General features: G+C 63.0%; 1 protein-coding gene across 2 annotated transcripts in view; it reads right to left on the bottom strand.

Annotated features, from left to right (window-relative positions):
- Nucleotides 1-2,295: 2,295 nt before the first annotated feature.
- Nucleotides 2,296-14,043, bottom strand: part of COL6A2 (collagen type VI alpha 2 chain) — a 28,325-nt gene continuing 16,577 nt past the window's right edge. Inside the window, exons 14-28 of one of the 2 annotated variants that reach the window (XM_072970542.1) lie at nt 13,721-13,810; nt 12,965-13,027; nt 12,326-12,388; nt 12,026-12,088; nt 11,592-11,654; nt 11,270-11,320; nt 10,905-10,940; nt 10,591-10,653; nt 10,428-10,490; nt 10,205-10,240; nt 9,982-10,027; nt 9,479-9,631; nt 8,842-9,294; nt 8,697-8,735; nt 2,296-3,408 (exon numbers count right to left, since the gene is read on the bottom strand). In XM_072970542.1, the coding sequence (XP_072826643.1) occupies nt 2,810-3,408; nt 8,697-8,735; nt 8,842-9,294; nt 9,479-9,631; nt 9,982-10,027; nt 10,205-10,240; nt 10,428-10,490; nt 10,591-10,653; nt 10,905-10,940; nt 11,270-11,320; nt 11,592-11,654; nt 12,026-12,088; nt 12,326-12,388; nt 12,965-13,027; nt 13,721-13,810 (1,881 nt within the window). In that variant the 3' untranslated portion in view covers nt 2,296-2,809. Of the gene's footprint in view, nt 3,409-4,582; nt 5,657-8,696; nt 8,736-8,841; nt 9,295-9,478; nt 9,632-9,981; nt 10,028-10,204; nt 10,241-10,427; nt 10,491-10,590; nt 10,654-10,904; nt 10,941-11,269; nt 11,321-11,591; nt 11,655-12,025; nt 12,089-12,325; nt 12,389-12,964; nt 13,028-13,720; nt 13,811-14,043 lie in introns of those variants that run through there. The other variant, XM_072970546.1, reaches the window with a different exon arrangement.

Raw genomic sequence — 14,043 nt, 5'->3', positions numbered from 1 at the left:
TGTGGTGGAGAGTCCCGGGCCTGGGGGCAGTAAGACAAGACACAGCCCCACAGCAGACCCGGGTCCAGGGTCATTGCTGCCCAGCCGAGCGACGACACAGGGCAGTCTGTGGGGTCCCAGATGCGGCTGGAGGAGGAGGGGCCGAGCACAGAGTGTGTGCTGGGTGCCCTGTGGGGACGCCAGGACAGGCCGGGGCAGGTGGCCGTGTTGCCCCAGGAAGGCAGCATCCTCCAGGCTTCGAGCTGCGAGGGCGTGAGGGTCGGCTCTGCTAGGGGAGACTGGGCACCAGGTGGCTGCAGGTGGAGGTTCCCAACTCAGTCTTAAAATAGGCGATGCATCACACGGTTCAAAACCCAGCACTTTACAGATTCCTGTGGAGAAGCCCCACTGCCCTGTGCCCACCAGCCCCTTCCATTCTCTTTAGGAAACCGTTGAATTCCCTCTTGTGCCCACTTAGCGTTTGTTTATGCAAACACAAATGCACATGAACACATGCTCTTGACTCTTCCCTGCTCTGTGAAGGGAGCGGATCAACAGCTGAGTTTTGTTCCACTTAACAAGATGGCCCGGAGCCCTTTCTCGTCTGCACTGAGGGGCTGACTTCGTGTTTGTTTCAGCCTCTCGTCCTTTCCCCATGGTCCCTTCACCGGTTCTTGTGAAATGCAACATACATTCCGAAAGGTGCTCCCACCCCCAGCCTGTGACAAAGCATGTCCTGGGAGGCCAGAGTCCTCCTGACCCCTGGCCCTGACCAGCACAGCCCTCCTCCGTGGTGACCACATCTGCTTTCAGGTGGACGTCTGGCGCAAGTACACACTTCCCACAGGGAGGCTCGGTTCCCCTGTGAGCTGCCGCTGGGGTCTGGAAGCTGGCCCACACCCTGGGGGGACCCCACCTACTCGCTCACCAGCGTCTGAAGTCCCTTCCAAAGGGACAGGCGTTCCTGCCTTCCTGGGGTCGGAGGCTGAACATGAGGGGCTGGCATCACAGAGAGGGCCGTCCTTGCTCTGAAGAGGGGGCCCTGTGCAGGGCCCAGCAGGCAGAACGCTGGACACGTGGAGGGAGGGGCCCCTGCCACCCCCACCCTGAGCTCTGACGGTCACAGGCGCCAGCGCTGCTGTCTGAGGCTGGGGCTGCTGGACTCTTCTCTTTCTTGCTGGCACTTTGTACGGTTCTTTGGGGGGATGGAGGGGGTGCAGAGGAAGAGAAGGCACTTGGTGTGAGGCCCTCCCCTCCAGCTGTAGGCTGTTCAGGCAGATGACAGGAGAGGCAGAAGCGCCACAAAATGAGTTGGTCACCCCAGAGGGAGGTGACTAAGGTGTCAGTGTGGTCTGGGCTGAATCGCCCCCCTCCCCAAATTCGTATGCTGAAGTCCTAGCCCCCAGGACCTCAGAATGTGGCCTTATTTGGAAACAGTCACTGCAGTTGTAATTAGTTTAGCTGAGGCTGTCCTGGAGCAGAATGGGCCCTAACCCAGCACGACTGTGTCCTTGTCACGGGAGGAGCGGGGGCACGGACACGCCCGGGGAGAACACTGAGAGAGTGTCCCAGTGACGCTGCAAGTCCAGGGACTACAGGAGAGCCTGGAACAGACCCCTCCCTGGAGTCTTCTCAGGGGCGCGGCCCTGCGAGCACCTGACCTCGGCCTTCTGGCCTCCAGACTTGTTTCAGGCCCCAGGTCGTGGCGCTCTGTTAGGCCAGCCCCAGCAGACGATACAGAGCCAGGGGTTTAACCGGACACTTGACAGAGTGAGCTTAAAAGTAAGAGTCCCTGAAGTGGCCACAAACCAAGACTCTGTGTCTCACTTCTCATCCATCTCTCTCTGCTTCTCTGTCCTGCTCATGTGTGCATGTGTCCCCTTCGTGTCCATCACTTGTCCATTCATCATGTCACCTATTTATCTCTCAGTCACCTATCTATCACCCATCCTCACTCTCCCGTCTCTCTCTCTCTCTGTCCACAAAATTTCCTCATGCAAACCACCCACATCCCTAAAGTGCTCTGGCGCTGGTCTGGGGACAGACAGAGACTCCACTAACCAAGTACATTGTTTTCAGCTCAAAGCCAACTGGACGAAGGTGGAGTCCAGAATTGATACTGTCCAGTTTGTACCCTTGAGGGTGTGGTGGCCAGTGCCTGGAGGCAGCACCTGCCTGGCAGGACAGGAGGCCAGGCTTGGCACATCTGGGTGCACAAAGCAACTGGGGGGTCCCGGGGGTATGATCAGTCCTGGGGATTACTTGCATGGCCTCAGCACCCCCTTGGCACAGACACTTGGAAGCTGGGGAGCAAGAGGGGTTTCAAAGCCTTTATTGGACTGGGGTGTGTGCACATAGGGGCATGCAGGGTCTGCTGTCACAGCTGAGTCTGATGGCGGCAGGTAACCCCCAGAGGTGAAGTGGAGACCCGGGAGCAGGGCTAGGAGGGCTGGAGGGGCCAGCAGAGAGCCTCTGGAGGGCGCCAGAGGGGAGGTCGAGTCTGGTAATGAGGCTTGGCTGAGGGAGACGGGGCCCCCCAGTGAACCCCAGGAAGCCTCTGGGGTCCTGGGAGGGCGTGGGGAGTGGGCAGTGGGTGGATGCAGAGAAGGGATATGGGCTGGGCGGTGCCCAGGGCGCCAGGAGCCCGAGTGGGGGGTGCGGGGTCCTCTGTTTCTGATTTTACACCCACATGTGAGGAGACAGTCCTCCCCGCGCTGGACCTCTCAGTGGGGTCTGAGTAGCACCACGGACAGGAGGACAGCGCCCGCAGGACTGGGGGCCGGGGGCGGGCGTGCGGGGGAGGGCAGGGCGGGGCGCGGGGGGAGGGGGGCTAGCAGATCCAGCGGATGAACCTGTCGAAGAAGCCAGGCTGGGCCAAGCTGTCGTAGTCCTTCTCGCGGAAGACGGCAGCTGCGTCGCCCAGGCTGATCTTGGACAGCACATCGGCGTCCACGTCACTGCCCACGGCCACCACGGTGGGCACCACGTTCTGCTTGCGCATGGAGTGCACCGCCTCTTCCAGGCTGTCGTTGCCCGTGACGCCGTCCGTGAGGAACACAAAGGAGAGCTCGGCGTGGCGGCGCACCCCCGCCTGCGCGCCCAGCACCACCTGGTTGATGGCGTGCACGATGCCCGCGCCCACGTGCGAGAAGGAGTTGAGGTAGCGCGCGCTCGCCAGCGCCTCCTGGATGACCGTCAGGTTGGAGGTCAGCGGGAAGGCCACCTGCTGCTCGCGTGGGCCCCCGAACTGCAGCAGCGCCACGCGCGCGTTGAGTGGGTCGTCGTCCCTGCGTGCCAGTGTCAGCCGCCGGGACACCTCCTCCACGAAGCGCCGCGCCTTGTGGAAGTTCTGCTCGCCTAGCCGCTCCGAGCCGTCCAGCAGGAAGACGATGTCCACAGGCCGCTGTGTGCACTGGGCCACGTACAGCTCTGCGGGTGAGACGGGGTGGTGCGCAGGCGATCCAGGTGAGGCCCGGGTGCCAGGCCAGCACCCAGCTCTTCATGCGCCCCGCCCACAGGAGCCACTCAGACTGCTGGGGCTTCACCCAAGGTCACCCGTGGTTGGGAGCCTTCCACCCCCCAGCACCCAGGACAGGGGTCCAGGCTCCCATCCGGTCTCCCTGGGACAGACGCATCTCTCCTGGTTGTGCTCCCATGGGAAAATGTCTCCAAAACGGAGGCTGAGGGGCCCCCGTCCACCCTCCCAGCACCATCTCTGACCAGTGGCCTCCTCCAGGCCCTCGTGGGCAGGCTGGAAGGGGTCAGTAAAGCCCCTTCTTTTGGCCCAAGAACTGGATAAGCCCAAAAGGGCCACGGTCTGCGGGGAGTGGGGGTGGGAAAGAGAAAGGCTGTCATCACATCTGTGATTGTGTAGAAGGACCTCATGAGGACGCCCAGATGCACGGGCCCACCTCTGGCCATGAGCCCCCTCACTCCCTGCTTCCCAAAGCTGCCTAGTGCTGGCCAGGCCACATCTCTCCTGGCCCTGGGAGCATCAGACAGGGAATGGGCCTGTGTCCTCTCTGACTGGAAAAGGCTGTAGTGGGCAGTGCCCCCTGCTGCAGCCCAGGTTACCTGAGGAGACCCTTGTCCCCATTTGGACAGTCACCAGCCCTGGAAAGGCTGGACAGCACGGGGACAAGGCTGCAGTCAGTGCTGAGGCCCGACCTCTGGGGGACGTGGGCACCACTGCACTGCCTGAAAACCCACTCCACGTGTGGGACCACAGGCTGGGTCTCCGTCCAAACACCAAGAGCATGCAGCCAAGCCCCTCCCCCGGGACACTGCCGAGATCCCAATTCTAACCGCCAGTGCGGCTGGGTAGGAAGGGGGCTGGCCCTCCTGCGTGGGGCCAGCTCCTAAGCCCCTTGGGCACCTCTCCTGACCAGGCGGGAGAGGTCTTGGTCACAGCCCAGGCGTGCTGACTGGGGCCGGGAGCTCAGGGATCCCATCAGAAGGAGGTGACCCGTGGCACCAACCACAAGGGTGTCAGGATCCTGCCTGGGCCCCGCAGGCGCCAGGGCCCCCTGCACGGCCACCCTGGGTCCAGGCGAGCAAGCAGTTCACCCCAGCAAGTCGCTGACCGCAGCACACAGTCACGCTCCTTGTTTTCCAGCTTTTATAGAAAGTTTGAGATGAGCTCCCAGCACGTGAAGGACACTTCTGGGAGTGTCTCCTCAGTGCTGGGCTATCGGCGGAGGAGTGAGTGTTCCTCGCGGGCGTGTTTTTAAAGAGCTTATTAATGGTGCAGCTTATCTTGGTGGCAGAGCGAATGAGGAGCAGCTTCTGATTAAAACCCACACAGCTGGGGCGTTCTCTCATGTCCCTGGACCTCTAAGTCCAGGCAAGCAGAGTCAAGTGTGCAGGGGTCGCTGGTCTGGGGGGAGCCTTCCTCGATGGATCAGCCAACATGGCTACAGAAACGCGTATGTAGTGACCTCGGGCTCAGAGGACTCGGGGTTCTTTATGAGGCTCTGCTCTCACGTCTTTCTTTTTGGCTCAGTAATGGCCCTAAAAGATGCGCACGTCCTGATTCTGGAGCCTGTGGCTAGGACCTTATATGGCAGAAAGGACTTTGAAGATGGGATTAAATTACAGACCATGAGATGGGGAGACTGTCCTGGACTATCTGGCCCTAAATGCCACCACAAGTGTCCCTATAAAAGGGAGGCAGAGAGGCTGGGCTATGGAAGGGGAGAGGCCATGTGGCCACGGAGGCAGACATAGCAGCTGGAGGCCCGAGGGGTGCGGCCCTAGGACACCTTGGTTTTGGACTTCTGGCCTCCATACTGAGAGAACAGGTTCCTATTAGCTTAAGCACCCAGTACAATGGAGGCAGCCCCCGGAGCTAGTGTAGCCGGGTAGGGGCTGTGCCCGTGGCTTCAGCAGAGTGCCAGCGCGGTCTCAGGGTCCCCCACGATGTCCCTGTGCACCAGCTTAAAGGTGTCAATGAACAGATCCATCCAGTCCTGCCGCTCGCCTCCTGTGGCGAACTTGGCCCTCTCCGCGGTGTAGACCAGCACGGCCACCAGCCTGGAGTAGGCGGCTGGGTCCTGCGTGAGCTCCGTGGCGTTTAGCAACTGTTGGATCAGGGGGATGGTCCTGGGGAAGGAGGCATCCGGGCCCTCTTCCGTGCGGAGGAAGGTGACCGGGGGCTCGCCACCAGGCCGTGGTCCATCTGCAGGGATTCCAGAGAAGGCTTTAAGGGACTTGGTCAGCGTGAGTGGGTTTCCGGCCACCTCTCTCCTCGGAGACGAGGAAGGACCAAAGCCAGCAACGTGGACTAGGCTCAGTGAGGGGGTTGGACGAGGAGCCGGGAGGCTGTAGCTCCCCTGCTGTCGGCTTGGGTGCCAGAGCTAAATAACCAGGGTGTTGAGCCAGCAGCACAGCACGGACTCGGAGGGACAAAAGCTGGAGAACCGCAGGGCTCTCGGCACAAACGGCTGAGCTGAGGCAGACTGGGCTCGGGCAGTGGCTGCCTGCTCAAGGCGCTGCCCCGGGGCCACCCCGGGCCCCTCAACATGCTCAGTGCTGCCAGGTGAAGTTCCTGCCGGTCCCAGCCCAGACCTGGTGACAGGCAGGGGCCCCTCTCAGAGCAGTTACCTTGGCCGCTCCTGGTGATGAGTCCTCCTCTGCCCTTCAGACGTACCTCTCCCCGCCCAGGGCCGTCTCCCCGGGACCAGGGAGCGGACACTCACTCTCTCCCCGTCCCGTCCCTGGGGAGGTCAGGGCCCAACCTCCGGCGCCTTGCTCAGTGCACCACTGCCTCCTGCCCTCAGGGTACCTCTGGGCACGTCCAGTTAGCCCACCCGGGTGGCCTGGTCACGTGGCCCCCACCCCGCCCTTGTGCCTCCCCTCCAGGGCGCCCGCCTTCCGAGAGCCTCCTGCCTGGGTCTGGGGATGCTGGGCTCAGCTTCCTGCAGCAGCTGTCATGGAAAAAAGCTGCCTTTGCCGCCTCTGACTGGGGTCCGGCTTTGTTTCTCTTTCACGGCCTCATGGTTCTGCCCCAGGGGAGCTGCCCTTGGCCTGGTCTAAGCTCAGACGTGGCTGGGCGTCTGGGTGGATGGGGCCGTTTGGCCCAGAAGGGCAGGGCTGTGCCAGAGCTGGCGGCATCCATCAGGCACCCCGTTTGCTCAGCCTTCTGCGTGCTGGAGTCACTCGTGTCAAGAAGGTCATTTGTAGAAGTATATTCTATAGTTCTGTCTGCTTTCTTCCCCGCTAGTCACAACGTCTAATTTACTTGGAAATTTCTAACTGCTTTAAAGGAGAATGAGCTTGTGAGTTTAGTGGTAGTTAGGAAAAAAACGGTAGGGGTCTCCAAGGGGCTGGTCCCTTGCATTGTTGGGTCCTGGAGGCTCAGGAGAAGCAAGATCACTGTGCTGCGGGCTGGTGCTACTCCAGCATCGAAACCAAAGACATCACAAGAAAGGCCACTGCAGCCCAAGCTCTCTCATGAACACAGATGCAAAAACCCTTAACGAAACACTAGCAAAGCAATACACCATAACATTCAGACACCACCACCAAGTGGGCTCTGTCCCAGGTCTGTAAGGCTGGTTCAACACTCAAAACTCAATGACCGCCGTTCACCAACAAGCTGAAGAAGAAAGCCCACTGACCATACCAACAGGTGCGACGAACAGCAACTCAGAAGCCCACACCCGATCACGGGAAAGCCTCTCGTGACGGGGGGGGGGGGCGCCCTCAACCTGATAAGGAACACCCACAGAGGCCTCAGCTGACTTTGTTCTCGTGACAAAGCTTTCCCACCAAACTCACCGCTGGGCCCTGGCGCCAGGGGCTGGAGTCAGGTTTCTGCCGTCCAGGGACCAAGCTGACTGCAGGACTCCCCCTGGGGGACCCCGGGTGCCCTGAGCATGGGGGCACAGCCCATAGGTTGGCTGGGCCTCTGTGCGGACCCAGCCCCTTTGGCCCAGGCAGAGGCTGGGGTTGGTGCTCCTGGGCCAGCCTCTGGGGCTTCGGGTGCTTCTGGGCGCCTCACACAGCCATCTCCAGCTGGCTCGGCACCGCGGGCCCAGGTCGTCTCTGGGACGACCCCACAGCTCGCCGACGGCCATGGCATGATCGCTGGTGTAACCTTGGTGAGCGTTTCCTTGGAAGTTCTCTGTCAGAGTATGTGTGGGGGCCCCGGTCCCCAACTCAGCACAGCCCCTCCTCTTGGGCCCCCTTGGCACCTTTGAATCTGCCCAGGGGCCCACCTGACGCCTGGGAGGAGCCCGCCCAGGCCCGGGAAGTGTGACCTCGTGGCAGACGTGGATGTGGACGCAGGACCCGCGGTTCCCGCCATGCTGGACCTGCCAGCACAGCCCAGCCCAACCCTGGCCGTGGTGGCCTGCCCCCAGCTGGCTCTGGGGGTCCCACCCTGGCGCTCTGACAGGCCCCGCACCCAGGGCTCAGGGGGATAGTCCATGTTGGCTCCAGGCCCAGAGCTGGTGAGGACAGGGCTTGTCGCGGGGCTCGTCTCCTGGTGCCTAGGGCAACCCCCGTGGGCTCCAAGGCCCAGTCACCGCAGCAGAGCTGCGGAGGCAGGAGTGCGATGCCCAGCGGAGGTGGGCGACACCATCCTGCCCCTTCCCCATCCCCATGGGACACTCTGGGGATAGTCTCCAGCATCCCCAGCCTTGAGCCTCCCACACCAGTGCAACCATGTCATTGGTCAGGAAGGGTGTGGGGGGAGGGGCTGAAGCCCCCTAAAGGTGTCCGCTTCCAGAGGGAAGATCAGACCACAGCCACTACGGCTGTCAGTTCAGAGGCCAGCATGCAGCTGCAGTGGCTGGTGATGCATTTGCCTCTGGGAGGGTTTAACACCAGCCATTTTGTTTACTGGATCCAGTACTTTGGCCTGCGGGAACCGGAAGTCCCCTGGGGTGTCGGTCCCTCTGGGCACCTCAGCCGTGGAGGCTGTGAATCTGTGTTTGAGACCAGGGCCCGGAGAGCCCGGCGCAGTGATGGACCCCCTCTCTGCATGTACCAGGTGAGTAGGGTGACCTAGGGGCTCTAGGTACCAACTGTACCCTCCAGCCTTCTCCTCCTAGTGCTGGGGTCCTGGAGGCCCGGGAACCCGAGGTCTGCAATCAGATTTCTCATGGCAGACCCAGACCCACAGGGGCACTTCCTGGGGTCCCCGCACGGCCCTTCCCCCCAGCCCTGGGCGGCAGGCTCTCGTGGGGGCGGGGCTCAGCGTCGCCCTCTGTTACCTGTTTGGCAGGGAAGGTCCGGGCACACGATCTGGGGGTCTAGGAGAGAGGAGAAGAGTCGGGGGTCGTGGCGGGCTCCCTCAGCAGCCCCCGGCCCCTTCCCTGGCCACGTCCCCAGCCTCCTTGGGCCGGGCCACATGCTCACCCGGGCACAGGACGTCCTCCATGTCATCGATGAACTTCTCGGCCACCAGGTCGGAGAAGAGCGTCATGTTGCGCACCTGCTGCGGGTTGTCGCAGGCGATGGAGTACAGGTTCTCGCTCTCATGCTTCTCGTGGAACATGTCCCCGATGCCGATGGCCGTCACCGTGACGTCGTGGTTGCACAGCGCCCGCAGGTTGAGGTCGTCGTCCCGGGGGTCATGGCGGCCATCCGTGAGGACCACCGCGAACACGCGGGTCTTCTGGCGCCGGCTCTCCTTGATGAGCTGGTTGTAGGCGAACTTGAGGGCCGAGGGCGTCCAGGTGCCGCCGGCAATCCACTCGAGGTTCTTGACGGCCTCCTTGAAACTGGACAGTGAGTCGATGCGCTCATCGTCCAGCTGGATGGCCTCGAAGGTGCCCTCGTGGCTGTACTGCACGACGCCCACGCGGGTCCCTGCAGGTTGGCAGGCATGAGAGGTGGGCCCTTGGCAGAGCTGAGACCCCCTCGGAGACCCCTCCTTTGAATTTGTCCACACTCTCTGGTGACCGGTCCCTCTGCTCAAGAGTGAGGCCTGGCGCAACCCTGCCCCACCGGACAACCCCCGTCTCCGCCCCCCGCCAACCGCCGTGCAGCTGACCCGTCTCCGACTTGGGATCCTTGGCGATGGCCCCCAGCCTGTTGACCACATTGATGACGAAGTTCTTCTCCAGGGTGAAGTTGGTGTAGCCGATGCTCTCGGAGCTGTCGATGACGAACACCACGTCCAGGGCACCGCAGCGCTTCTCACAGTCTGCGGGGGCGGGGGGGAAGGGAGAGGGGTGGGGTGAGCGGGGGGCGGGGCCAGCGGGGCGGGGTGAATGGGAGGGGCTCGGTGAGTGGGGTGAGTGTGTGTGTCCGTGGACAGGGTGCGTGGGGGACGGGGTGAGCAGGGTGAGGGGTGACAGCACTGACCCCTGGCACCGGGAGGCACCCCTGGACGCTGGGCGTGCAGCCAGGTACACCGTGGGGAACAGTGGCCATGAGCGGGAGGACAGACCTCGGACGATGACCCTGAACCCTGGACAAGAGCCCGCAAGGACACAAGTGCCCAGCCCATCCATGGTGGCCCAGCTCCCCCACCACATGGGGGCCACAACTCACCACAGCACCCGCAAGTCTCCCTCACGTAGGTCATAACGTCGCACTCCTGCAACACAGCCAGGTGAGTCCCGGCCCAGCTGGGAGGTGCTACTGCAGGAAGTCTGTGGCCCCGTTGACCTCATGCTCTGACCCCGCCCCGCTGACCTCTAACCTGCCCCTCTGCCTTTTCTTTCAAATTTTAGGAGGGAGGAGGACACTGATTCCATCGCCCGCTGACACCTACCGTGAGGCCAGGGTCTCCTGGGGGGCCAGGCTCTCCCTGGAGGAGGAAGGGTGGCAGTGAGTGAGAGGTAACACTTGTCATGGCCGAGGCCAGAAGGGCCCGACTTATTCTCATGAGGGCCCTGCAGGCCCCTGCACACTGACGCCATGGGTCAGAGTGCCTGTTGGCCTGGCTGGCCCAGGGGCTGTGGCCTGAGGGCCGACGGGACACGCAACTGACCTACCTCGGGTCCTGGGGCTCCTCTCTGCCCCCGAGGGCCTGGCTCACCAGGGGGACCAGGATCTGCCTGAGAAGCAAAAGGGCAGGTGGGCTCCAGCAACACTCTGGGAGGTCCCCACACGTGGCCCTGCCCTGGGCTGCGGCTTGACTGGCCAGGAGGTACTTACAGGCTCACCCTTCTGGCCCTTCCTCCCGGGTTGTCCTTTGGAGCCAAAGTCACCTCTGCCGCCCTGCGACAGAGGACGCCCGCGTTAACAGTGTGGAGAGCTCAGCATTGCTCCCACCCGGCCCCCAGACCTCCGGTGATCTGCCTGGGAGGGACATGCTTTTTTCAGGAGAACCCTAGCCTGGAAGTGCGGGTCAGTTACATGCAACTGCACGTGGCGTTTCAGGCAGGCCCAGGTTTTCAGTCTGAAAGAGACTAGAGCATGGCCGGCTCCCACTAGCGACTCAGATGAGCAGACCACCCCATAGTACGTACCTCAGGGCCGCGGGGTCCAGGCTCGCCTTTGTCTCCCTGGGAAGCAAGCACGGGGGGTCACTGGACACGGGACCCAGGGCTGAACAGCCGGGGGCGTCCCGCCCAGCTCTCCGCAGCCCCTCCCTTCCCTCTCGGGTGGGCTTGGTCATCGAAATCTGTACAAAGCCACGCAGGTGCCAGAGGAAGCCTGCAACGACTCCTGGGGGTCCTGCCTCTGCTCCTGACAGCACCCCGAGCCCTCCCCAGCCTCGCCTCGCGCCCCAGGTGGGAGGCTCTGGGCGGCACTAGCAGGAACCTTTCTAGTCAGGGCTCTCCCGACAATGTCCGCCCCCTCCCTCGTGTCCCTCTTGCCTGCCAGGACTTACAGGTGCTCCTCGGGGTCCAGGGTAGCTGAATCCAGGCCTGCCGGGGTCTCCCTGGAGGACAAGGGAGGCCGGTCAGGGCAGATCCAGTGGGAGAGGTGGAGGATGAGCTGTCGGCTTGGACTGGGTGGGAGAGGGGCCGCATGTGCGGGGCCAGGTCTTGGGAGGACCTGCCGTCCCTGAGCGTGAGAACACGGGCCCGGGGTGCTGCGTGGCCCCCTGATATCCTCCCACAGCAAGGAGGCTGGGCCTGGCATGCTCCCAGAAGCTTGGTGGGGGCTCAGGCATCCCCAGGCTCATCCCGCCAGGTGGGAAGAGCGCATACCTTAGGGCCAGGCTGTCCTGAATCTCCGCGGGGACCAGCGTCACCAGGGTCTCCCCGAGATCCCTGAAAGCAGAGAGGAAGCAGGGAGTTGGCACAGATGGGAACTGACCGTATCCAGCTCTGACCCCCAGACAACACTGCTGCCCTGTGGGTCTGTCCTCTCCACCTGCCCTGTCCCAGGCCCCACACCACCTCTCCCTTGCGTGCTCCACCTGGTAAAGTTGGACCCCTCAAGGCAGGATGAGGGTGTGAGGTACATGGGGGCCCTTGGCCTCCTGTCCCACTGCCCAAGTTTACCATGAGGACAGTATCCTGCCTGAGGGCATGAGGACCCAAGTGGACTGCAGGGGAGGGGAGGGGGACAATAAGGTCGAAGGGCAGTGAGGGGCTTGGGCCCCAGAGTCATGGGCCCTCCCTGGCGTCCTGCTACTGACCTGCTTCCCAGGCTCCCCGAGAGCCCCCTGGGGGCCTCTGGGTCCAGGTAAGCCTCGGTCTCCCTGGAAAGAAAGGGAATGAGGATGCTTCAATCACCGTCAACACTGGCAAGGGCAGGGCCCTGTTGCTCTCCAGGAGATCCCCAGCCCTGACCACAGCGGCCCCGGGAAGGGTCTGCAAGGGTACGGGCAGGAGAGGGGTAGACGGGGTCCTAGGTGCAGCCCCTCCAGCCAGGGAGCTGGGTGCCACCCTAGGAAGGCACATGGTCTTTCTGACAGCCCACCCATCGCCCCACTTACCTTGGCCCCTTTGTTGCCAACCTCTCCAGCCAGGCCCCGGGGCCCCTCAGGGCCAGGGTCCCCCTGTGAGAAGAGAGGCCAGATTAGTCTGGGGCACATGTGGGGGAAGTGAGGACAGGGGACCATTTAACTCCCTGGGGAGGAGGCCCCAGACTGAGGGCGACGCTGTAACAGCAGCCTTGCCCACCCAGCCTCATGCAGCACAGGCGGGGGCCACCATTCGTCTCCCGGAGGAGGAAGCCCCTCCTTGGGGCCCTTCACCCACGTCTCACAGGGAACTGGCTGCCCTCAGATTTCACCACAGAGACCAAGACCTGCATCAGCTACAGAGGCGCGCGTGTGTGGTGGGATGCTGTGGGGTGGAGCAGTACACAGACTGCACAGCTGTGCACGGACGCATGGACCTGGTCCTGCCCAGGCCCCTCAGCCAGGAGTGCCAGTGAGGGCCAACCTGTCTGCCTCCTGCTCTCCCAGACCCTGCAGGGTGTGCACCCCAATAGTCAGACTCCAGGGGTCGCCTTTGTTCTCCTAGGTGGACCTTGGAGGGGGTTTTGGTCATCCCTTGTCATAGGCGCCCTGCTGGCACCAAGATGAGACCCCTGTGTAGACGCAGACATGGCCGAAAATGTGGACACTCACCTTCTCACCCTTGGGGCCGTTGCTGCCTGGGCCACCCTTGGTTCCGGGGTCTCCCCTGCGCCCCTGCAGAGAACAGGCATGTGGGGGAGGGCCCTGATGGTGGGGACCTCACAGGAACCCCACACTCTGTTCTGCCCACAAGCACTTTGGTTTTGGGGTCTGGGTTCCCTCCAGAAGGCTTCAGCATAGACACTGTCCTCTGCTGGGCGGCTTGGCCCAGCCAAGGGTTCAGGAACTGACGAGGGCTGGTCAGCTTGCCCAGGAGTTTAGGTGACAAGATTAGGACCTAGCTTGGACCAGCTGTCCCTGAAGTCACTCAGTTTCCTTCTGGGTTAGGCCAGGCCTCGGGATGTGTCCCCTGTGAGGACCAGCCCCGGGGCTGGGCCCCACCCATCCCGCGACAGGACACTAGGGGAGGGCTGGGTAGGGCCCCTGTGCGGGACCACAGGGCTTGGGTCTAGGTTTGGCCCTTGGCAGTGTCCTCCCAGGGGGCAAGGTGGGAACACAGGGCCACTTCCCTGGCAATGAGTGTCTGGCGGGGCATGGCTAGGCGGCCCTTCCTGGGGTCTGCTGTGAGGGGACAGAGAGGCACACTGGAGGAGCCCGAGCACACGGGGTTTGTAGGGGCCTGAGCAGGGTGTGTGCTGAGGGAAGTCGCAGGAGGGTGAGGCAGGCGGGCTGGGCCTGGAGGGAGCTGCCCGCCTCGCCACTGTGCCAAGCTCTGGCCCCAGGGCCTGTGGGAGAAGGTGAACTCACGGGTTCGCCTTTGGGTCCTCGGGGCCCAGGCCCACCCTTGGCTCCTTTCACGCCGGGACTCCCCGGGGATCCGTTGTTGCCTTGATAGCCCTGCAGAGAGGAGACAGCTTGGGCATGGTGGCACAACCTGGCCGCGTGCGGGCGGCTTGTGGGGAGCGCCTGCTGAGGGGCCCTGAGAGCCCAGCCTGCTGTGCCCCCGCCTCAGGTGAGACCATGTTTGCCTCGGGGTGTGGTCTGCCCGGGCATCTGGCAGTGGGGATGGAGAGGCTGGCCTTCCTGCCCCCCCCTGCCTCAGGCACCGCTGGTGACGGCTGGGGTGCAAA

This window comes from Vicugna pacos, chromosome 1, assembly GCF_048564905.1.
Source record: "Vicugna pacos chromosome 1, VicPac4, whole genome shotgun sequence".
NCBI lineage: Eukaryota > Metazoa > Chordata > Mammalia > Artiodactyla > Camelidae > Vicugna > Vicugna pacos.
This window is presented reverse-complemented; position numbering and strand designations above follow the sequence as displayed.